Source organism: Setaria italica, chromosome VII (assembly GCF_000263155.2).
Source record: "Setaria italica strain Yugu1 chromosome VII, Setaria_italica_v2.0, whole genome shotgun sequence".
NCBI lineage: Eukaryota > Viridiplantae > Streptophyta > Magnoliopsida > Poales > Poaceae > Setaria > Setaria italica.
This window is the reverse complement of record NC_028456.1, coordinates 19,509,785-19,533,468: the sequence shown is the minus strand read 5'-3', so window position 1 is coordinate 19,533,468 and position 23,684 is coordinate 19,509,785. Positions and strand designations below refer to the sequence as shown.

At 48.7% G+C, this 23,684-nt stretch overlaps 3 protein-coding genes across 4 annotated transcripts; all 3 read right to left on the bottom strand.

Moving 5' to 3' along the window:
- Positions 1–475: 475 nt before the first annotated feature.
- LOC101768855 (beta-fructofuranosidase, insoluble isoenzyme 3) lies at positions 476–2,852 on the bottom strand. Its single transcript, XM_014805529.1, has 4 exons — positions 2,690–2,852; positions 1,343–2,385; positions 911–1,249; positions 476–806 (listed from the first exon to the last, which is right to left on the bottom strand). The coding sequence occupies exons 1-4, from the start codon at positions 2,850–2,852 to the stop codon at positions 615–617; spliced, it is 1,737 nt and encodes a 578-aa protein (XP_014661015.1). The 3' UTR covers positions 476–614.
- A 2,404-nt stretch (positions 2,853–5,256) lies between these two features.
- On the bottom strand, positions 5,257–9,946 carry LOC101768458 (beta-fructofuranosidase, insoluble isoenzyme 2). Of its 2 annotated transcripts, none has more exons than XM_004975518.2 (7): positions 9,709–9,946; positions 8,536–8,544; positions 7,304–8,172; positions 6,993–7,151; positions 5,967–6,214; positions 5,768–5,858; positions 5,257–5,672 (listed from the first exon to the last, which is right to left on the bottom strand). In XM_004975518.2, exons 1-7 carry the CDS (start codon positions 9,884–9,886, stop codon positions 5,487–5,489), a joined length of 1,740 nt encoding a protein of 579 aa, XP_004975575.1. In that variant the 5' UTR covers positions 9,887–9,946; the 3' UTR covers positions 5,257–5,486. The 2 variants fall into 2 exon arrangements, with proteins under 2 accessions (XP_004975575.1, XP_012703003.1); XM_012847549.2 differs by lacking the exon at positions 9,709–9,946 and adding an exon at positions 9,069–9,675.
- A 6,589-nt stretch (positions 9,947–16,535) lies between these two features.
- Positions 16,536–20,582, bottom strand: LOC101768057 (beta-fructofuranosidase, insoluble isoenzyme 2). Its single transcript, XM_004975517.2, has 7 exons — positions 20,342–20,582; positions 19,610–19,618; positions 18,293–19,155; positions 18,054–18,212; positions 17,345–17,595; positions 17,113–17,203; positions 16,536–17,015 (listed from the first exon to the last, which is right to left on the bottom strand). The coding sequence occupies exons 1-7, from the start codon at positions 20,526–20,528 to the stop codon at positions 16,830–16,832; spliced, it is 1,746 nt and encodes a 581-aa protein (XP_004975574.1). The 5' UTR covers positions 20,529–20,582; the 3' UTR covers positions 16,536–16,829.
- Between the last annotated feature and the right edge of the window lie 3,102 nt (positions 20,583–23,684).

The following is a 23,684-nucleotide window of genomic DNA, read 5'->3' as shown; positions in this document are numbered from 1 at the left end:
AGACATGGCCCCTAACTAACCTGCTAATTACCCGGCATTTCTTTGCGAGAATTGTCACTCTACATGGCATTTTGACAGTTTCTTATACTTGCATTCTGAAGTGTCAAGTGTTGTTGTTGGATCACAACTGCCCGGTCCAAAGATGAGCGAAATGAGTGACAGTAGCTAGGATGGACTGTGTGCAATAACCGCCACATGTTCTTATTTTCTCCTACTAATAGTAAAACCTTCTTTGCTTTTTAAAAAAGTAGGAAAAGAAAAAGAAAAGAAAGAGAAACCCCATATCACACAAAGGTTTTGGGAAAAAGGTAGCAGTAGCTTTTTTTTTAAATACGCAGAAAAGCTACGTATCATTGCATTAAGATGGAAGATAGTAGTAGCTCATACTGAAACAATTCCATAACTGAACATTGATTCCTGACCATCAAAACTTTTGTGCATGCACCGAGTGCTGCATGCTGCAATTTTTGCGATGGAGAGAGAGAGAGCGGTGTGAGATGATCTGAACGAAACGAACCCGACCATGCATTTCTCTGAAGCTTTGACGATCTCAGCTAACGTTAAACCTACGTACGGCTACGGCTAGGGCTACCACCACACCACTAGTCCTCGTGCTACTGCGCCGGCGCGTTCATCTTCGGGGTCTTCATCTCCCAGGCGTCCAGCTTCACGACCTTGATGTCCACCTCGCCGTGGTTGAAGACGAAGAGGTGCGCGTCGTCTCCCACGGCCTTCTTGGGGTACACCCTCGTCAGGATGCACGTCTTGCCGCCGGCACCGAAGCTCTCCACCACGGAGTGGTCGATCTGCATTGTTCATACGTGCAGTGGATCGGAGCAACCAAAGTTTTATGATTCACAGTGTTAGACCTCGCGCGAATCTACGTGTATATACAAGAACATTTACGTACCAATGTCCTGAGGGCTATCGTCTTCGTCTGGGCGATGTCGACGTCGACGAAGCCGGCAAAGGTCGGCCGGTAGACCTGCGACTCGAACGTCGAGTTGGTAGGGTCGTTGCACATGAGGACGACGTGCTTGCTGCCGGTGGTCTTGAACACCCTGAAGAAGACGGCGGTCCTCTCCGTGAGGTCGCCGGCGGCCAGCACCCACAGCCCGAACGGCCCCACCTCGCCCGTGACGCGCGCGCCGCGCTTCTTGCAGAGCGCCTGCGGGTCCCTGAGCCACGCCGGGTTGAACTGCTCCGCCTTGCTCAGGTCCTTGATCGCGAACGCCACCTCCACATCCGACTGATGAATGGACATTTCAAGTAAGAATCCTACGACGGGATGACGTGGAAACGTAAGGGCGTCGATCGTGTTCAGACAAAGTACTTGACGAACCTGCACGGACTTGAAGCCGGTGACCTCGAAGTACTGGTCGCTCTTGACGACCTTGTCGCTGACGTTCACGTGCTTGGCGCGCAGCGCCTTGATCTCCTCCACCGGCCACTGGATCAGCTGCTTCCCGCGTGGCGACAGCCACAGCTTCCTCGGGATCGCCTGAATGCCAGCCCAACCCTTCTTGCGGTCATCGGGGACGGTGTCGGACTCGTTGGCCCAGCCCCAGAGGATGCGGCGGCGCTTCGCCGGATCGTAGAACGACTTGGACGCATAGAAGTCGCCGTAGTCGTACCGGAGGCCGTAGTCGTTGTCGGGGAAGCCGGCGTCTGGGGTGTACCTGTCCGTGGCGTGGTCGTAGGAGCCCACCGTGTAGTACTCGTACCGCGTCAGGTCCAGGCTGACCTTGAGCACGTACTTGACCTCCTCGGCCACGGCGGCGTCGCGCAGCTCGGCGGTGTCGACGCCGCGGCGGTGGTGGCGGCTGCCACCGTGCACCGCGACGGGGAAGAAGTCCGGGCACTCCCACATCCCCGTGAGCCCCGAGTGGAGCGGGTGGTGCGCCTTGACCCACCGCTTGAAGTCCCGGCTCCGGTACAGCACGGCGAGGCCCTTGTCGCCCACCTTGCTCCCCACCAGCAGGCGCCAGTGCCTGTCGGGCCCGTACCAGGCGGTGGTCGGGTCGCGGAAGGCGCTGGCGTTGATGCCGCCGTCGGGGGAGATGATGGGGTTGTAGTCGGGCTTCACCCACTCGCGGAGGAACGGGTCGGAGAGGTTCTTGGGGTAGGCCACGTTCTGTACCTGGTGCTCGTCCGGGTCGATGCCGGTGTACATCATCACCGGCACGCCGCTGGGCAGCAAGGTGGCGGAGCCGGACCAGCAGCCGTTGATGTCGAACGGCTTCGACGGGTAGATCCCCGGGTCCAGCGCCGTCCAGTCGATCAGGTCAGTCGAGACCGAGTGCGCCCACACGATGTTGCCCCAGACCGCGCCCTTCGGGTTGTACTGGTAGAAGAGGTGGTACAGCCCCTTGTAGTACATTGGCCCTGCATCCGTGCATTGCAATATTGCATGACAATGTGCCATCGCGAGTTGGTTACATCGAAAAACAAAAACCACATTGTTATTCTTGTGGTGTTTCTTATGAGTCGAGTGTACATGAAGGGGTTTCGATGCAGGGGCATACCATTCGGATCTGATCGTCGTCAAATCGCGCGAGGTAGAACGCAGGATAAATAAAAATCAAAAGGAACAAAAAAAAAGGTAAGATCAACCTCCAATCAATAACAATGGCACATAAAATATGCAAAGGCTGACAAGTACAACACAACGACTCATGCATCCACGTACCGTTGATCCAGTGCTTGGGCGGCTGGAAGTGGTACCCGGTGCGCGACGTCTCGTCGATCTGCGTCGCCTCCAACGACTGAAGCTCCGGGTACACGACGTGCGACGCACGCACGATCGTAAGCAGAGCCAGCAGCAGTAGTGCCGTCACTGCCGCCGGTCCCATTCCTAATAACAAAGCAGCCAGCAGACGAGCACTTCACTACCGAGCTCGATCGTTAACTGGATGACGGATGATCAATGAAGAACACAACAAAGAAGTGCAGGATCGATTCCCTTTTATAAGGAACGAGGGGTTTGCATCTAACGCGGGGCACGCAAAAATTCCAGAAAATAAACTATCCATGCATGTCATAGTCCACGCGCGCAGCAAAGGATTCTCAACTAACTGGATAGACTTGCATCGCAGAAACAGATCGAGGCACAGAGCTGGATGGCGCATGCATGCAGCAAGCCATCACCCATCAGTCCAAGCAGCTACGGCACCCTAATTAACCAACAGAAAGCGTCAACATGATCCCCAAGATCCACTCGACGCATGCAGCTCACGTCCAGCAGGGGTTCACGATGCGCTGACATGAGAAGCGTGCTGCGCCGAGTGTGGTGAAAAGGACATGTGTAGTGCTACTATTATTCTTTTTTTTAATTAAAACACAGTACAAACACAGTTACCCCTATGAACATATGCATGTATATGAACACGTCCGAGAGAATGGGCCGACAGATCTTGAAATTGTCAAGATCGTTAGAAAAATGCGAGCATCTGTAGTACTGAGTTTAAAAAAAGGGATGACATGATGAAGAGCCTTATTGGATCACCTACAGATTATAATTAAGAATCTAGATTATAGGTATAGGTTTTAAAAAGTTGGATAGTAAAAAATGATTTGAGACCTGTTTAGATCCTTGGTTATTAGTGGTCGGATTTTTGGTTGTGGGTGTTGTGGTGTTAATTGGTTTTTTCCGTATCCATTATTACCTGCCATTAGCTCGGTTGTAGCTCGATTATGAGATTATGTAAATCTAGTAGTTTAATATCTAACCACCTAAAATTAGTTGTGTTCTTAGTTATGAAATTAGTTGTCTTCAAAATCAAGAGCATGGTTTTTAATAACTGAATGCATTCCAAATCAACCGTATGGTTTTTAAATGCAGTGCATGGTTAACTGTTAGCCATTTGAGACCCGTGGACAGCTCGATTAATTCCTGGATATCAAAAGTATCATGCTAACCCCCCCTTCATGCCTTTGTAGCTTTACTAACTCATCATTTTTATCACTGTTTGTCCCATATGGTCGTCAATGTATGGAATTCTTTTTTTACTAATAAGGCTTCGAATTGGAGAGACAGGGGATGGGACTGGGAGAGAAATGGAAATACTACTACCTCCGTGCGTGCGTGCGTGTGGAGAGGGTAGATTAGGTAAGGCATTGACTTGTGGACTCAATAAATCAATGTATATGATGGAAAATATTCAAGGTGCCGCATTTGCGCTTAGAAAAAGGGCTGGGCCTCGCACTACATGCAAGAAAATTGATGATTACGACCTCGCTATATCCTTTATGGTTTATTTCTTCTTGTTTTGTTTGCCCCTTGAGGGTTTCTCACCCCATCTTATATGGGGAATTTCCTTACAAACCATTGAAAAAAATTTATAATCTCTCATATGCCATCAATGTGTCTATGACATGTGGGACCACTCGCAGTCAATGGCAATAGTATGCGAGGAATTTATGGTTTAACTAGTGGCATGCGAGGAAATTTTCGACCTTATATATAGTACTTTGGCACTCGCGTAACGGGCATACCCATTTTGAATTCCTAAGCTTGTTCTCTAAATTGAAGTTTTTTGGGAGATCCTATCTTCAGTTTTCTTAGAGATATAAACTAGTTATATCACATTGGGTGCCCCATTAGTAACCTTACTAGCCGGTAATCTTTGCGTAATATCTCGAACACTATATCTGACATTTTGATATGCAATACTCATTGTGATGATGCACGGGCTAATCTTCCTAAATCTGTATCACATCTGTTGAATTTGTAAGCAACTTTTTTGGCATTGGTTCAAAATGATCCGTAGCGGGACCTGTCGTTCCCTAGGGTTGATGCTTTGATCTCGATGTTGTTCTGTATTCTAGGGTTACCTCTTTGTTTTATTCTTTCTCTTGATTCATGCTTGGAAGTTGGAAGTGCCGTTGTTGCTCCAGTGGCGGTGGCAGATCCATGAGTTTGTGTTAGCTTATCATTTGATCATTGTAGCTGCCTCTCTCCCAGTATGTTAGGGTTGCAGCCGACTATTGCAACTATTTTCTCTGTTCCACATTGTAGGTGGTTTTCTCTGTTTCACATTACAGGTCGTTTTAGTTTTTTTATATTCATAAATATTATTATGCATCTAGATATATCGTACGTCTAGGTGCATAATAATATCTATGAACCTAGAAAGTCAAAACGACCTAAGGGAGGGAGTAACTTAAAATAAATTGGATGGTGACTATCATTAATTAATCTTGGATTTAAACTTAATTATTACCCCATGATTAATCGAGATCACATTCCAACAACCATCACGCAAATATGTGAATATTTATTGTTGTTCGTAGTGGAATGCATACAAATCTGCACTTTCCATACCCTAATAAAAACACAATCGAAATCATTGTGTTTTTTTCTTGAAAAGTTTCAGTCGAAACAATTGTAGTATTGTACTATTCTAGTACGAAGGAGCCATTCTACACGGAAATTGTGTGGAACACTTCCCAATTTGTGAACCAGATCGACACAATGGAAGCTCTTGTCAGGCGCCATTCATGAGTGGCTTCTTCATCTGCCACGCCGTCAGACGCGACACCCTGACATCTGCCTTCCCGTTGTTGAACACGTAGAGGCGGGCGTTGTTGCCGATGGCGAGCGACGGGTAGACCCTGGAGAGGATGCACGTCTTGCCCCCGGCTCCGAAGCTCTCCACAACCGACCGGTCGATCTGCAGAAAGAAAATGCAGTCACACGGCTGAGAAAAAATGAACCGCCGACTTGTTACATGAAACTTGTTTACTTAGAGTACTACTATGTGCGTACCAAGCTTCTCAGAGAAATCTTCCCATTTGAGATGTCTGTGTCAACAAAACCTGCAAACGTCGGCTTGTATAGATTCGGGTTCAGAGATGACCTGTCCGAGAGGGATAAAAGGAAAAGAAACCAGAGTCAGTGCAATCAAGGGTTGAGACCAACCCGGCCGGGAGAGATCGATCGACGCCGGCGCGGGGCGCGCACTTACTTGGTTGGGTCGGTGCACATGAGCACGACGGGCTTGTCTTTGCCGGCGGCCTTGAACACCCTGAAGAACACCGCGGTCCTCTCCTGCATGTCGGCGGACGCGAGCACCCACAGCCCGAACGGCCCCACGCCGCCCTCCACGGCCGCGCCCCTGGCGCCGCACAGCCGCTGCGCGTCGCCGGCGAGCGCCGGGTCCAGCGGCTCGGCGCCCGCCAGGCTCGACACCTCGAAGCTCACCTCCACGTCAGCCTGCAGCCGAATTAACCGGAGCGCGTGCACGCCCAAGTTTAGTTTGGTTGGTTTCGCTGTTCGCAGCCCAGGTCGCGACGCACCCGGGGACCAGAGAGAACACGTGCAAGTATGCGCGGATGACGGCGGGCGAGGGCGAAAGGCGCGGAGAAGGCAGGAAGAGGACTAGAGGAGGCGACACGGGTGGCGTGGCAGAGGGGCTAGTGGGGGCGCTGCCGTACTGCACGGACAGCATGCTGGGCAACTGGGCACTGGGCAGGATCAACTTGTGCGTGCAGAGTACTGGCGCCGGATAAGATAGCGGGCCAGGATAACATCGCGCTGGGTGCGGATCAGGGGAGCAGTTTTGCAGGACGGCATTGATGGCATTATACTGCTATTGTACTGCACTACTGCTGTTCTTTTTTTCAATCGTTAGAAAATGCGCAAGCTGTATGATACCGGTGGCTAAAATTTAACCCTCAATGTTCGGATACTAAGTAGGAAGACTAAATATGAATTAATTATAAAACTAATTGCAGAACCTCTAGGCTAATTCGCGGGACGAATCTATTAAGTCTAATTAATCCATCATTAGCAAATGGTTACTGTAGCACCACATTATCAAATCATGGACTAATTAGGCTTAATAGATTCGTCTCACGAATTAGACTCCATCTATGTAATTAGTTTTATAATTAAAGTATATTTAATACTCTAATTAGTATCTAAATATCCGATGTAATAAGGCTAAACTTTTAGCCCCTTAGCCAAATACTCCCTAACAAGCACGCCAAACCTGTGCAGTTTGTAGCCCGATGACCTCGACGCGCTGTCCTGGCTTGATCACCCTGTCCTTGACAGTGACCGACTTGCCTCTGAGCGCCTCGACCTCCTCGATCGGCCACTGCAGCAGCTGCTTCCCGCTGGGGTCCAGCCACACCGTCCTTGGGATCGCCTGAGATATCATCCACGTCACACGCGCACAAAGTTTAGCAACAACAGAAAGAACTCTATTACGTCGAGATCTTTGTGAATTGTGATTTTAATAGGGGCTAATATGGCGACATGCATCGTGCACGTAGTAGATATCGGCAGTCGTCGTTGTACCTGAATCCCAGCCCACCCTTTGGCGACGTCGGCGGCGGCGGTGTCGGACTCGTTGGCCCAGCCCCAGAGGATGCGCCGCCGCTTCGCCGGGTCGTAGAACGTCTTGGACGCGTAGAAGTTGCCGTAGTCGTACCGCAGCCGGCGCTCGTCGCCGGCGGGGTCGTCCGGCACGTACCGCTCCGCCCTCCGGTCGTACGCGCCGACGGTGTAGTAGTCGTACCGGCGCAGGTCGAGGCTGTTCTTCAGCACGTGCTTCACCCGCCGGCCGGACACGGACGTCTCGAGCCCCACGCGCCGCCCGTCCCTCTCGACCGGGTAGAAGTCCGGGCACTCCCACATCCCCGTCGCCGCCGAGTGCAGCGGCCGCCGCACCCGCGCCCACCGCCGGAAGTCGCGGCTCCGGTACACGTACGCCACGCCGCGGGCGCCCCCGGCGGCCACGCTGCCGATCAGCAACCGCCACCGCCCGTCGTCGTCGTCGCGCCACGCGGTGGTCGGGTCCCGGAACTGCGTCGCGTTGATGCCGCCCTCGGGCACGATGATGGGGTTGTGCGCAGGTTTCACCCACTCCCGGAGCAGCGGGTCGGACTTGTTCCTCGGGTAGGCGATGTTCTGGACCTGGTAGTTGATGTTGGGGCGGTCGATGCCTGTGTACATGATCACCGGCGTGCCGTCGGGCAGGATCGTCGCCGAGCCGGACCAGCAGCCGTACTGGTCGGACGGGATGCTGGGCTCGATCGCCGTCTCCAGGGCCACCCAGTTGATGAGGTCCCGCGACACCGAGTGCGCCCACACGATGTTGCCCCACACGGCGCCCTTGGGGTTGTACTGGTAGAAGAAATGGTACCAGCCTTTGTAGTACATCGGAGCTGTAGTTTCATTCAACCAAAAAATCTTTTAGAACCTCAGAGGAAAAAAAAACATTCAATATGATGCTTGTTTCGAACTTTAGGACATTATACAAATTGTGCCTTTTGTTGATTGGTGGACACTGTCGGAGGCTTGGAGCCAACGACCATGGTCGACAAGCATGGCTACGTACATGTGGAGGCCCAGCGTGTGCCATTTTGCATGCTAAATGCATGTGGTGAAATTTTGTCATAAAAGGCGTCACTGTTTTCTGCCGGGAAATGAATTTGCAAGTTGCACGCAGGGCATTTATAAATATACTAAAATAATCTATCAGATGCGTGATGACGGGAGGAAATTTAAAGGGTGGTACAACGACGTACCGTTGGGATCTGGTGTTGCAAAAAGTTCCGGCGCCGACGCAATCGGATCGCAGAGAAGCAGCCCACCGAGAAGATTAGAAAATCGAGTTAGAGCCAAACCTTGGAACGAGAACCATTGTTAAATTCGTAAAAGCAAACCAAGTGTCTGATACTCTCGAGGGTGCTGTACGTGATTTCTGATAGAGAGTTGAGTTGATGGGTTAACCAGCGTACAGCAGCACTGTCAGCGCGTGATTTTCTGCTGTGACAAGCATGTCTGAGCTACCAGTCATATCAAGTTTACTAATTCGGGCTCCAAGTGATCATTTCAGGAGATTGTTCAATATATCATCCTAAAAAAAAACTGGCTTGTTAGTCTGCATGACCTTGTCTCTGACTTATCTATGCAGCACAAGAAGAACACTAGCTAGACTTCTGAACTGTTGGCTCCTTCAGCCTTTAGAGTGCCCTAGACGCAATCAAAATTAAGCTGCACCTTTTACTACCTCGTCCAATAACACAATAACACAGCAAGTTTGTGAGGTTTGCTTTACCATTGATCCAGTTCTTGGGAGGCTGGAAGTGGTACCCGGTCCTCAGCCGGGGGTCGACGATGGACGGTGGCACGGCCGCCTCCGTCTCGAGGTGGCTCTCGTAGACGACATGCGACGCCCCGGCGAGCTGCACCAGCAGCAGCGCCACCCCCAGGCATGCCCAAGAAGCATCCCTTCCGTGCGCTCCCATTGCTCTTCCTCACGCGCACCAGTACAAAAGTGAAGGGTGGGCAGAGGAAGAAGGGAGGGTGGAGGCCGGTATTTATACTTGCACGAGCAAGCAAGAACTGGAGAACTCCAGAAATACGCGGTGTTTGACGTGTAATCAGAAGCTCAGGACTCTAGCAAAGGAAGCTAGCTGATGGTCAGCTGGTGGCGTGGTTATTAAAACCAGTGCACCGTATGAATGGTGTGGTTATTAAAACCAGTGCACCGTATGAACAGTCGAGCGGACACGAATTTTCCTATGCGGCAACTTGACTGGAGCTGCAGCGCATTCACTCGCCCCAGCACTCCAGCAACAAGTTGCCACTCACAAGGCCTGAAGGCCAGGAGTAAGTTGCCAACACGCATTGCTTGCTCGTATACGCACCACCTACCTGAGCATGTCAGTAGGTAGGGTTTAGGGCTTTTTCATTACCATTGATCCAGTTCTTGGGGGGCTGGAAATGGTACCCCGTCCTCAGCTCGGGGTCGACGATGGACGGCGGCACGGCCGCCGCCTCCACCTCGAGGAGGTTCTCGTAGACAACGTGGGATGCCCCGGCTAACTGCAGGAGCAGCAGCCATGCCCACACAACTCTTCCAAGCGCTCTCATTGCTCTCGCTTAGGCGCCACAGAGCCCCACAGAGGAGTATTAGCAAGAAGAACAAGTAGAGAACTGACGAAGAAGGATGGTCGGAAGCAGAGGACAAGGCGTGCTATTTATACTGTGCAGCTAGCTGATGGCCTCATGGCCAGCGTGCGAGGCGTGGCAGGCGTGCGCTGTGTTTTTTTAAGCGCTCGAAATCCCGTGATTGTGGCCTGGAACTTATGCTTTTTCTGAATTCAGCAACGTCGTTTTCGCCCGCGGAGGGCGGAAAATAATTCCATGGAACGGTCCCCGAACTTCTGTCCACGAGGACCCACTAGATGTGCGACGCGTGGCTACTGCTGCCATCCGATGCACCTGCTCGTGAGGCTCGACAGGCTCGGCTTGCATACCTTGGCTCACAGGCTCCAGGCTTCGAGCCAGCCGAGCGAGGGTCCTGGGAACCCACCGCCGCCGCGGCCATCGCCTACGTCCCCTCATCCGCTGCAGCTCGTCTGCCAGAGCCCTAGCGTCCGCGGCCGCAGCTCCCTTGGACGTCAGGCACGCTGAACGTGCTCCTCAGCGTGAGCGACAGCATCATCACCCGCACCGATTACGGGCCCATCTGGAGCCTCCTGCGGCGCAACCTCGTCGGCGAGGCGCTCCACCCGTCGCGCGTCAGGCAGTTTGCTCCGGCGCGCGCCTGGGTGCGCTGCGTCCTCATGGAGAAGCTGCGGGAGTCGGGTGACGCGCCCGGCAACGTCATGGACGCGTTCCAGTACACGGTGTTCTGCCTCCTCGTGATCATGTGCTTCAGCGAGAGGCTCGACGAGCCGGTGGTGCACACCATGGAGGACGCCGAGCACGCCTGGCTCACGTACATATCCAGCCCCAGACAGATGGGCTCTTCTTCTTCCTCCCGTCCGTCACCAAGCACGTTTTCCGCGGGCACCTCGAGACTGGACGCGCCCTAAGGCGGCACCAGAAGGAGCTCTTCATGCCGCTGATCAACGCGCCGCGGGAGTACAAGCAGCGGCTCATGCAGGAAGGCAAGGCGGCGCCGGCGAACGAGACCACGTTCCGGCACTCGACATCAGGTTGCTTGTCCCTGAGGAGCGCAACCGCCCGCTCACCGACGACGAGATCGTAACGCTCTGCTCTGAGTTCCTCAACGTTGGGACCCGCACCACCTCGACGGCTCTGCAGTGGATCATGGCGGTCTAGGAGAGGCTCCACGCCGAGATCGAGGCCGCGTGCGGGGATGACGAGATCTCGGAGGAGGCCGTCCAAGGGAGCTGCGGCCGCGGACGCTAGGGGCTCCGGCAGACGAGCTGCAGCAGTGGATGAGGGGACGATGGCGGCGGCAGGTTCCAGGATCCTCGCTTGGCTGTATCGAAGCCTGGAGCCTGTGAGCCAAGGTATGCAAGCCGAGCCTGTCGAGCCTCACGAGCATGTGCATCGGATGGCAGCAGTAGCCACGCGTCGCACATCCAGGGTGGATTCTCACGAACAGAAGTTTGGGCACCGTCCTCTTGGAATTTTTTTCCGCGGAGAGCAGCAGGTCGTCGTATCTGACAAGGGGTTGCTGGAAAATCTGCAGATTTTGTCGAAATGTTCACGACTCTATCAGGCTGCATTTTTTTTCTTTACGATGTGAAACCTGGTTTGTTTTATTTGCTTTCGGCGTGTGTGGAAAATCGTAGTTCACCCGCACCTAATCAGAAGAAAATTTTCCCTTGGTTTATGTTCTGTAATAGTGTGATCTCTTCTGATGGCGCGCGGTAATTTTAGCACTTGATTTCGACACTTACCTGCCCTGTTAAACGTGGGGAACGTGGCGCCGAGTAACTTCCGAGGACATAAGAAAATAGAAAATTATAAGTTATAAGTTATTCTAACTTTCTTAAAAAGTCAAACCAATTTATGTTCGACTAAAATTATAAAGAAGATCACAAAAGTTTATGGCACGGAATAGATATATTATGAAAATATATTTAATGAAGAAACTAATGGTACCTATTAGGTATCATGAATGTTAGTATTTTATTGTATAAATTTGGTCAAACTTGAGATGCTTTGACTCTCCAAGAAGTTGAAATGCCTTGTAATGTGGAACGAGGAAGTACCTGTTAGTTAGTCATGTCCACTGAGTTACTTTTTTTTTTATAGCTTCAGCACTTAAACTACATTCCTACCATTGCTTTTAGCACATACGTGTAACAATAACCATCTATGCTTTTGAACAATAAATAGTTGTCCATCAAGTTGTACTCCTACATTTAAAACGGCTCAAGTGCCGGTGCCCCTAATCACCACCGCATCGGTAACTATTGCCAACGCTCTTGAAACAATGTAAATTTGGCAATTCATGAGGTGTCATCGGGACAATCCCGAATCATCCACGTTAGAACTGTCATCTTAACCATGCATTCAGGACTGCTTTTGCGAAGAGAAACTCACAATATACATCAAATTTTTTACATAAATGATTTATAGAGATACAATTTATTACAAACCATAAGAAACTTAGGGGTTGTTTGGATACGAGATACTAAACTTTAGGAGGGTCACATCGGATGTTCGGACGCTAATTAGAAGGACTAAATATGAGCTAATTATAAAACTAACTGCAGAACCCCTATACTAATTCACGAGACGAATCTATTAAGCCTAATTAATCCATCATTAGAAAATGGTTACTGTAGCACCACATTATCAAATCATGGACTAATTAGGCTTAATAGATTCGTCTCGCGAATTAGACTCCATCTGTGCAATTAGTTTTGTAATTAGACTATATTTAATACTTCTAATTAGTATCCAAACATCCGATGTGACAGGTACTAAAGTTTAGGTGTGTGTTGCCAAACACCCCCTTAAAGTGTTGGTCAAACCAGTCTAAGAGGTTTTCGAAACAAACTTAGTCGGGAACAATATTGTTGTAAAACTTTAATTATACAATAATCAAGAACGTATTTGCAAGAATATATTGGACTCAACAATATGTTCTTGTTCATCATAAGCACCTCTTCACCTGGCTTCAGTGGAATCTTCTGCCACAAGTTAAAGATACTTTGAGTTAGGGGTGAAGCTACACTATGATTAGTGGGTGCTAATGCACCCCTAAATTTTACAAAAATAGTGATTATGCTTAAATTTTCACCATACATGTACCCTCCTTAGCTCAACACTATGCACCCACAAGGCAAATGCATCCCCCACTAATTTACTCTAGCTTCGCCACTACCTTGAGTATAAAGGTACTCAGTTAGACTGACCCGTCTTCCAAGGATATGCAAAGTGTTTTAGTGTATTGGCTAGTACATGATTTTTTGCTGAAGAAGCTTACTAAAATATGTCCTTTAGGTTTTCTATTTTTCTATTATATCTTGTAAGGATTAACATGGACACCATAAAAGGAGAGCACACAAGATATTTCTGTTGAAATATAAGTAAATTGCTCATTTTTTCTATCAACTATCAACTTAGGATTACAGGTGTAATAATTAACTAATTGATACATGCAGCTAAATTGGTATTAGAGACAAATGCAATATCATTCCTAGAAGTGAAGTTTAACAAAAAAAAAAATTGTTGCCCGCTCTTATTATTCACGTCTAAGGCCTGACAACGCCTATGCTTGAGCGGGAATGCTGAAGTATAATTGAACTGCTAATCTTTTTCCATCAACTTAAGGTTTTAGAGATTTCTTGTAATGAACCCTGCCAACTCAAGTTCGAGTCCTCGATCTGGCATATGTGCTTGTATTTTTCTAGACTTATTTCAGGAATTAACGATTCTAGTCTTTCAGTGGTAGGTGATATGCCCATCAGATGCCCGTGGTGACTTCTTTAATCTCAAGACCTGTTAGTTCAGTCACTTGGAGATGCTTATAGGGATAGTGTTACATGTATTCATAAAAGTGAGCGTGCGTGTGCATATGTGGGCATTTGCGTCTATCTTGTGTTTTGCAGAAAAAAAAATTACGCATCTTGGCCGAGGTTTTTTCTTTACCTCCTAGCTGACATCAGTATCTTATTGAAACCGGTTGAGGTTCGCGTAGCATTTTCTTCGTGCGGGTTGACACACTATGTCATATAATAGAGTAGAATGGTGTTTATGTAAAGTACTATCTCTGTCTTCAAATAGTTGTTCTTAAATATATGACACGATCTAATTTTTCTCAAAGTTTGATAAATAATATTTATTTAATGAATTAGCTAAATAAAGTAAAATGATTATCATTACATCTATCATTAAAAAGTACTTTTATCATGTTGTATAAATATTTTTAAAGATGAATAGTTAAATGAAAAAAATAGTCAATGGTGTTTTATATTCAGAGGTAATATATATGTTTTTATTTATACCACTGAAAACCGTTAATGTTCCCTAATGGTTGCGGAATATATATGCTTATGCACCTTCGCTTTTTCCCTTTAGTTTAGTACCCGTCGGCATCAGTAATAAGCTTATGCGCAGCACAATGATAGCACAGCCTTCATCTACGTGCGTGGGCACATGGCAACTCGCTGGAATCTTGGCAATGTGTCCTCGAAAAGGAAAAAGCACTGTCAAGTGTCAACACAACGAGAAACTTTCTGTCAAGTCTCAACTCAACTAGGCCTCTTGTTCGTTGTCCTTTGCTCTCAGTTCGGGTTCTAACATTTGAGTGCGATTTCCGTTTCCATTCCTTTTCGAGCTCTACCTCCGCCCACTATGCACGTTCTCTATCGCTATGTTGTCTCTACATTCGACCTAACTTTTCTTTCGCAGCACCTTCTCATGCAGCCGAGGCTGAGGATGGGACTATTTTTTTTTCTAGAACAATATGCCATTGCCATGCCTGTTACATGTAAATCAGGTTACCATGCTAAAACAAGAATAAGAAAACACAAAAACAATGCAGTCAGATGCCTCTCAACTTCATTGATTTTTTTTTGCGGGAAAACTTCATTGATTTTTTTTATTGTGTACAACTCTAACAGAGTGCATTCTCCGTTGGTACGTTTTCCAATCTCAGTGCATTTCATTCTAGGTATTATGACTAAACTTTCAACCTGTACATGGGCTTTCTTAGGCTGATCCTGTTATGGGTTCTTAAGTACCTATTTTGAAGGTATAAGTATCCACATGAAGCCTTATAGTCCTATTTCATTGCACTTCCCCTTGAACACGTACTTATCCAACATCATTTATGCTCATGTTACAAAAAGTTGCTTCCAACATCATTAAGGTCAATTAACGTGAAGAAGTTAGTTAGTACTAGCTTTGTCCTAAAAGTCTATCTTTGTAATTTGTGATGAAATGGTGTTTGGATATAGTATTGAAAATGTGTTGAAATCTGGAGAGAATAAAATATGTATCAATTTCAGGTTCGGGAAAATATATAGACTAGTCCGGTCCTTATACTAACTACTTGTGGTATACATCTAGATAGTTACTTAAGCGCATTAAGGAACCGCCTGTAAAAGATATTAGTACATGTGGTTCCTGAAGTGAACTAACTGTAAAAATTGTTTTTTCACATGTACTCTCTCCATCCTAAATTACTATTCGTTTTGTTTTTTCTATATACACACATTTTAACATGCACCTACATATATACTTATATCTAGATACATGGCAAAAGTGATGTAAACGAATAGTAATTTGGGACGGAGGTAGTAGTTTAGTTTGTGCATGTGGATATCATGCATTTCAACAGGTCTTCAGTCAGAGTGGGTGGCTAAAAGAGGTTCTTACAAATCAGTTTTGTAGTAGTGGCTAGTTCCACATGACAAATTTTAATGATTTTGTATAAAAAATTCTAAAATTTGACGGCACACATAAACAACATCTTTTTAGAACTAGGGAGCACCTTTCCATTTTATGTTGTATATGATCCGGTGGCACTCGTGGAGACAAACTGGACATTGCCAAGTGTGTACAGAGACATTGTACAAGTGCGTTTTCCTCGTAATGTAACATGGCTGCTACGCCTTTAAATATATGTGCACTAGGCTTATCTTTATATCTTACCCTGATCAACTTTTCCGATGCCCTGTTGGCCTAATAACCGCTCTAAGTTTATCTCCTTTTGTCTTCCGAGGAAAGGTAGCGCAAGTGCAATCCCTGATGTAACTTGTTAGTCCACCCAGAAAGCTGTATGATACTTTTACTTTGGGAGGAAGAATGTATACGAATTGGTGGCTCAAATGAAGGAATATATACTAGTGTTTCATGCTACTGAGAAAAAAAAGGTCAAATGCTATCAGGATGAGGCTTTTACCTACCTAGGCTGCACTTGTGTGAAGAATAATGGACATGGGAGGAAGTACTACTGCATTGTGCACCACTGCAGCTGAATAGAGAATGGGGAAATGCTATCAGGATGAGGCTTTATTTTGACCTACCTAGGATGCTTAGTTTAACCTATAAGCATAATGTTCTATCTGGTAATTGAAGCCATGCGAGGTTATGAATTTTATGGAGCAGGAAGTTTTTGGCGATGATAGGTGCAACTGACAAAGGAGCCACAACTTGGTAAAAGAATCAAGGACGAAAATGATACCATATTTTGGTCATTTAGCATGAGACCATTGACAATTTTTGTTTTATCTTGTTTGAAAAGGCCCACAGTATAAGATAGCACAGTCCTTCATCAGTAATTGACAACCTGTACTGAGAGACCAGCTTACAAATTAAACTAGCACCGGTTTATCGTCAATGCGCACCCAGAACATGTATAAATGTTTCTTATTCGTAGCTAGTGGCATATGAATTGGCACCTTCATACACAATCATACTCATTTTTCTGTGAGTGAAATCGTACTCATAGATTAAAGCACAGCACAAGCCATTGTACAAATTAAGGAGCACGGTCCATTATCCCTAACAATCAATGGAAACGTGGAAACACCTGAAATGAAAAGGAAAGACACGCCAAATGTGGACGAGACACCATGGGAGCTCGCATGCTTGTAATACTTCAGGCGCCATTCATGAGTGGCTTCTTCATCTCCCACGCCGTCAGACGGGACACCTTGACGTCCGCCTTCCCGCCGTTGAACACGTAGAGGCGAGCGTTCTTGCCGGTGGCGAGCGACGGGTAGACCCGCGAGAGGATGCAGGTCTTGCCCCCGGCTCCAAAGCTCTCCACAACCGACCGGTCGATCTGCAGAGAAAATAATTAAGCGTCCAAATAAACACCTAATTAGTTAAGGAAACAAAATTGTCTAAGCTTCTGAAACTTCGTTTAACTGTGTGCATACCAGGCTTCTCAGAGAGATCTTCCCATCTGAAATGTCTGTATCAACAAAACCTGCAAACGTCGGCTGGTACAGGTTTGGGTTCAGAGACGACCTGCCCAAGAAAAAACAAAACGGAAACCCAAGTCAGTGCAGTCAACTAGTCAAGTGCGTTAGAAGGTGAGCACACGAAAAACTCGTGGCTGACTACATGCCAACGTGTCATCGATCGATGCCAGTGCGCGCGCGCACTTACTTAGTGGGGTCGGTGCACATGAGCACGACGGGCTTGTCGCCGCCGCGCGCGGGCCTGAACAACCTGAAGAACACGGCGGTCCTCTCCTGCCGGTCGGCGGAGGCGAGCACCCACAGCCCGAACGGCCCGACGCCACCCTCCACGGCGGCACCCCTGGCACCGCACAGCCGCTGCGCGTCGCCGGCAAGCTCTGGGTCCAGCGACTCGGCGCCCGCCAGGCTCGACACCTCGAAGGTCACCTCCACGTCAGCCTGCACAGCAAGAGCGCACAAAGTGCGCGCACGCCGAGGTTAGTTCCTAACTCATCATCACATCGCAACTGGAGAAGAAAAGGATTCTAAAGGTAAAGGACTAGCTCCTGGTACTTGTGATAGTGCCATGAAGGTGAGTGGTGATGACGGCAAAAGGTGCGGTGAAAAATGGGTGGGCGACGTAGATGGCACGTAGGAAAGGCGACGGGCGAGGGCAGCTAGTGGCCGCGCGGGGCTGCACGCTGGGCACGATCGGCTTGTGCGTTCTAAGCACTGGCAGTAGATAAGGGATTGTGAGCCAGGATGACATCGTGCTGCGATTCGCAGATCAGGGTTGATGCCAGTAGTGCTGTTATTCCTTTTGGTTCTTTGGAAAAATATATCTATCCATCGGCAGGCAAAACGTACATGCATGGACTGCCAAGTGAAAAGGACTGCAAGTTGTAAGCATGACAGACCTGTGCAGTTTGTAGCCCGGTGACCTCGACGTGCTGTCCTGGCTTGATCACCCTGTCCTTGACAGTGACCGACTTGCCTCTGAGCGCCTCGACCTCCTCGATCGGCCACTGCAGCAGCTGCTTCCCGCTGGGGTCCAGCCACACCGTCCTTGGAATCGCCTGATATGGAGCACCGAAAATGCATGACGCCATGCATGATTGATCGACATCTAGCCATGGAAGAACGCATGTAAACCAACCTGAATCCCAGCCCAGCCCTTGGCGACGTCGTCGGCGGAGGTGTCGGACTCGTTGGCCCAGCCCCAGAGGATCCGGCGCCGCTTCGCCGGGTCGTAGAACGTCTTGGACGCGTAGAAGTTGCCGTAGTCGTACCGCAGGTGGCGCTCGTCGCCGGCGGGGTCGTCGGGCACGTACCGCTCGGCCCTCCGGTCGTACGTGCCGACGGTGTAGTAGTCGTACCGCCGCAGGTCGAGGCTGTTCTTCAGCACGTACTTCCTCGCCCGCCGGCCGGACACCGACGTGTCCAGCCCCTCGCGGCGGCCGGCGGCCTCGACGGGGTAAAAGTCCGGGCACTCCCACATCCCCGTCGCCGCCGAGTGCAGCGGCCGCTCCACCCGCGTCCACCGCTTGAAGTCGCGGCTCCGGTACACGTACGCCACGCCGTGGGCGGGGCCCGTCACGCTGCCGATGAGCAGCCGCCAGTGGCCGCCGGCGCGCCACGCGGTGGTGGGGTCGCGGAACTGCGTCGCGTTGATGCCGGCCTTGGGCACGATGATGGGGTTGTGCGAGGGCTTGTCCCACTCCCGGAGCAGCGGGTCCGACTTGTTCCGCGGGTAGGCCACGTTCTGGACCTGGTAGTTGACGTCGGGGCGGTTGACGCCCGTGTACATGATCGTCGGCGTGCCGTCGGGGAGCATGGTCGCCGAGCCCGACCAGCAGCCGTACTTGTCGGACGCGATGCTGGGCTCGATCGCCGGCTTCAGTGCCATCCAGTTGATGAGGTCACGCGACACCGAGTGCGCCCACACGATGTTGCCCCACACGGCGCCCTTGGGGTTGTACTGATAGAAGAGATGGTACCACCCCTTGTAGTACAGTGGAGCTGCAGAGATATCAAATCCAATTTTCTCCTTAATTATGAGGAAAATAAAATACAAAATTTGACGTCACTAGATAAGTGTATAAGTTTTATTTCCAGCTGTTAAGATTAGGAACACCGATTAACATATTACTATTATGGAGCCAGCAAACAATTATTCATGCTGCCATTTTTTGAGGAAACTAAATTTTGTTCATCTCTATCTTTGTGACCATGGTCAACAGGTATGCTTGCCTAGTGCCTACATGCGGAGCTCGATTTGCCTACCAGTTGAATACTAAATGTGATGTGATCCTATTTCGTCGTTTCAGAAAAGGGCAACACCGTACTCTGCCGTGCAAAACAGCAAATGAATTTGCAAGTTGCGAAGACATATACATAAATCTAGCAGAAATATAACAACTTCAAACGGCAGAGATTTGTGACAGAAAGTTTAAAGGGAAGGAAAGCGACGTACCGTTGGGATCTGTGGCGTTCCAAAAGTTTCGTCGCGGATGCAGTCAGAGCGCACACCAGCCCACCGAGATGATTAGAAAATCGAGTTAGAGCCTAACCTTGGCAACAGCCACTATTAAATCCGAGAACAGAAAAGCAACAAAAGTAGAGCTAGCAACCTACATAGACTGGTAAATGCATGGTTCCTGCCAAGTGTACAGGTAGGCAGCACTGAAAACTTCTTCAGTTAACAGCGGTTCCTGCCAGAGACTGGTAGACAGCACTGGCATACTCTAGTATTATGAGCATGAACAAAATTTGAGGTTTTAGTTGTGTTGATGGGTTAACCGTCAAGTGTACAGGTCCTGATTTCTGTTGTGACAACTGACAAGCATGCCTGAGCTCACAGTCAAATCAATGTTCTGTCTGTGCATAAACCTGTCAAGGGTGATATATTGAGCTTCCCCTGACATAAGCCTACAGGTGATAAGTCAAAACCCTGAAGAAGGTTTATCCTCTTACTTCAGGGGAAGTTCACGTATCATCTTAAGAAAAACTGTCTAGTTAATAACCTGCATGACTTGTTCCATTGTGTCTCAGTGACAGAAGAACAACGGAACATTACTCGCTATCGGTTCCTTTTGTGCAAATACAGTGTCCTAAAGCCTAAACTGGTTTGGTGGGCCGTCAAACTTCGAAAATTTTTGGATGTTCAACCTCGACCAAGGCAGCAAGCGAGCAGGTTTAACATTACCATTGATCCAGTTCTTGCGGGGCTGGAAGTGGTACCCGGTCCTCAGCAGGGGGTCGATAATGGAGGGCGGCACGGCCGCCGCCGCCGCCTCCTCCACCTCGAGGAGGTTCTCGTAGACGACATGGGACGCGCCGGCGAGCTGCAGGAGCAGCAGCCACGCCCAAGCAACCCTTCCGAGCGCCCTCATTGCTAGCTCTCCCCTAATCACACAGGCGTAGCAACTAGCAAGAACAAGAAGAGAATTGATGGGGGGGTGCCCGGAAGCAGAGGCGAGGGGGTGCTATTTATAATGCGGCGCCGGTGGCCGGAGTGCAGCGCGTGCCGGGCCTGTGCTGTTTTTTTTTAAAAAAAAAAATTTAGGCGCTGGAAGCGGAAGGTCAGGGCTTTGGGGCCATATGTTTTCTCTGAATTCAGCGACGATCACTTTTAATCCCCCCCTGGAGATCAGACAATTGGAGGCGGAGGGGGTCGTCATATTTTACTAGGAAATGCCAGAAACCTGCACCACCACCTGGTTTGGTTTTGCTGCCTGGGGCGTGGAACACGCAAGTCACCAGCAAGCAGGCGGATGCATTTTTCACTTGGTGTTTGCTTTTGTGCTCCTTTTTGGCTTGTGATTTTACAGTAATTTAACAGCTCTGGCAAACGTGGGGAACGTGGCGCTGACGGGGCATGGGCTAATCGCCATCTTCAAGGCCACTATCTTGCATTGAGTCGAGAACAGAGTGGATAGATAGCACAAATGCCTTTGTGTACCGTGAGCTTGTGCATCGTCAACAAAGGGCAATTAAACAATATATTTCTCAACGATGGGCACAAAGCCACTAACCCCCAGATAAAATTTGGGACTGAAGTAAAATTTGTACTGTTTGCCATATAAATCTCTCTCGAATAATGGTCTTGCATGGTATTCGTACAGATCACAAGGCACAAGTTCACGCTACACAAAGATTCAGAGATTCAGAGAATGGTGTTGCATGTATTCTTAAGGATCACAATTCACAAAAGGAACGACACTTGGTACCCTTTTGCTCTTTAGGCTCTGAAACTAACTAGTATGGTCGAGTAGAATGTGGTCTCCCTTTGTACCGTTGAAAAGCATGAAAGATGTATGCATCCGTTGGTGATCGGGATATGCAGATGGTGCTTGTGGTTATATTCTGCAACATTTCGTTTTCTTTTCGACCGTTTGGTAACCTTCAGAATCATCAAGTGCGTTGTGCCGAATGGCCGATGAAGGGCTCCAGGCCTCCATCTGCATGAACTTGCTGAATCTGGCTCTGAAATAGTTAGGCGGCTATGCCAGTTGTATTATCGAAGAGGAAAAGGGCATGTCAACGAACGACAGGACGAACCACACCGTCAACTGGACATGTTGTTCATTGTCATTGTCCTTCGATCGTACTACGCTAGTGCACTCAGTTTCGGTCGGTTCTGGCCTTTGATGCGACGTCGGATCCGTGTCCATTCGTTCCCCGCACCAGCTACCTCGCACTACTAGGCACGTTCTCCATCATCTCATATTCCCTCTCGAATCCACTCACCAACTTTCCTTTTGCGCAAGCACAACATGATCGCCGGCTAAGGGAAGTGAACGAAAATGCTCCACGCACTATATGATCGTCTAGTTCTTGAAGTCACAATTTTGTCCTTTGTATATTTTCCGATGAACCTTGTTCCGGTCTTGCAATTCAGAGGCATCAAAAAATGTAATTTGAATGTTGGTACCAAGATGTTAAAAAATGGAAGGTAGTAACTCTTGAAGGATCATGATTTTAATTCACACGACCCAATAGGTCATGTTTATAAATCACACTTTTTCATTAAGAAATGTACTAGGGGTCGATGCGTTTATGCATAGAAGTGCTAGCGAGGCAAAAGGAAGATTCACAGCAAGGTACCAATAGCATTAAGACATGAAACACAATGATCTTAGATTCTTGGGCTCTACATTGACTGTGATGCTCAAGTACAAAAGGCGGCCAAGTGAGAACCAAAAAAAAAAAAAGAAATGGAAAAAATAGGGGAGAAAAAGAAGAAGCAGCAGCAGCAGCAATGGATGCCTACCTTCCAACTTTGATTGGGCTCGTAGGTGGTGTCAACTCTCATGTACAAAGTAGATTTAGGATGGGCCAAAGTTATGCCTACTATGTTGCACTATCAAACCCGGATAATCCAGCCCGTTCAGGTTTTACTTATGCATACTGTATCATGGGCCAACAATCTGGCAAGCCTCTCTCCTTGTTTCCCCTTTTCTATATTGAGAACCTCTATTTCAGGATGTTTCTCGGGGGCTCTATATAGCTTCCCCAAGTTGTATAAGGAATATAACTATAAATACCAATAAAACCCAACATCAGCCCACGGAACGCAGCGGTGTATATGCGAAAGCAAGCCGCCAATCATCAACACAGGGCCTTTTTTTCGAATCACACCGTACAGATGCAGATATATACACGTATACACACTCACCTCTACGAACACACATATGCAACCCTACCCCTATGAGCACCTTCAAAAGACTGATCCGGCAAATCCTCGAGATTAACAAAGTCACCACTGACGCCTCAGTGTCGAGGGGCATATCACCTACCACTGAAAGAATTGCGCCGGTTAAATCATGAAATAAATTTAGAAAAATGCGAGTTGTCGAGGCAAGTACTCGAACTCCGGTGGCAGGTTCCACCATAAGGAGCCTTATAGTTGAGCTACGCTCAATTCGGCATCAGCACAGGGCTCATCCACTCACGTTAGTCATGCATGGTGATTTGATTATTTTTGTATTAAGATTTCATTTAGGGTGCGTTTGGATGTTGATATTGGAGATTTTGGCATTGAATTGGATCCAATACCAATTCAACCATAGTATTGAAATGGCTAGAATTCCAATTCTATTGTTTGGATGGCTATTGCATTTCCTTTTTTGAAATCGTAAGAAGCAGTGAAATTCAATTTCACGTTTGGATGTGCAAAAGGAAGCAATTGGAATTTGGTCATCTATCCTCTCTCCACCGTCCAACAGCCCGGTCAAGCTCGATGCGCCACTCGTCCTTCACCGCCGAGGAGCCTCTACTCGGTCAAACTCAATGCCGCCGCCAATGAAGAGAGGGGAACGACGCATCCATTGGAGGGAGGAGCGCCCGGTCTGGTGGCGGAAGGAAGCAACACGGCCCCTAGCTCAGCGGCAAAGGGGAGCGGCACGCTGCTGGCGCTAGGAGTTGAGCACCTGTTGCCGCCCCAGGCATGGCCGCATGGGAGAGAGGTGGGAGATAGAGAAGCCTCGCCGTGACGCTCCTCTTTGCCGCAGCCGTGCTTGAACTTCCTGCCCCGGAGCTCCTCCAAG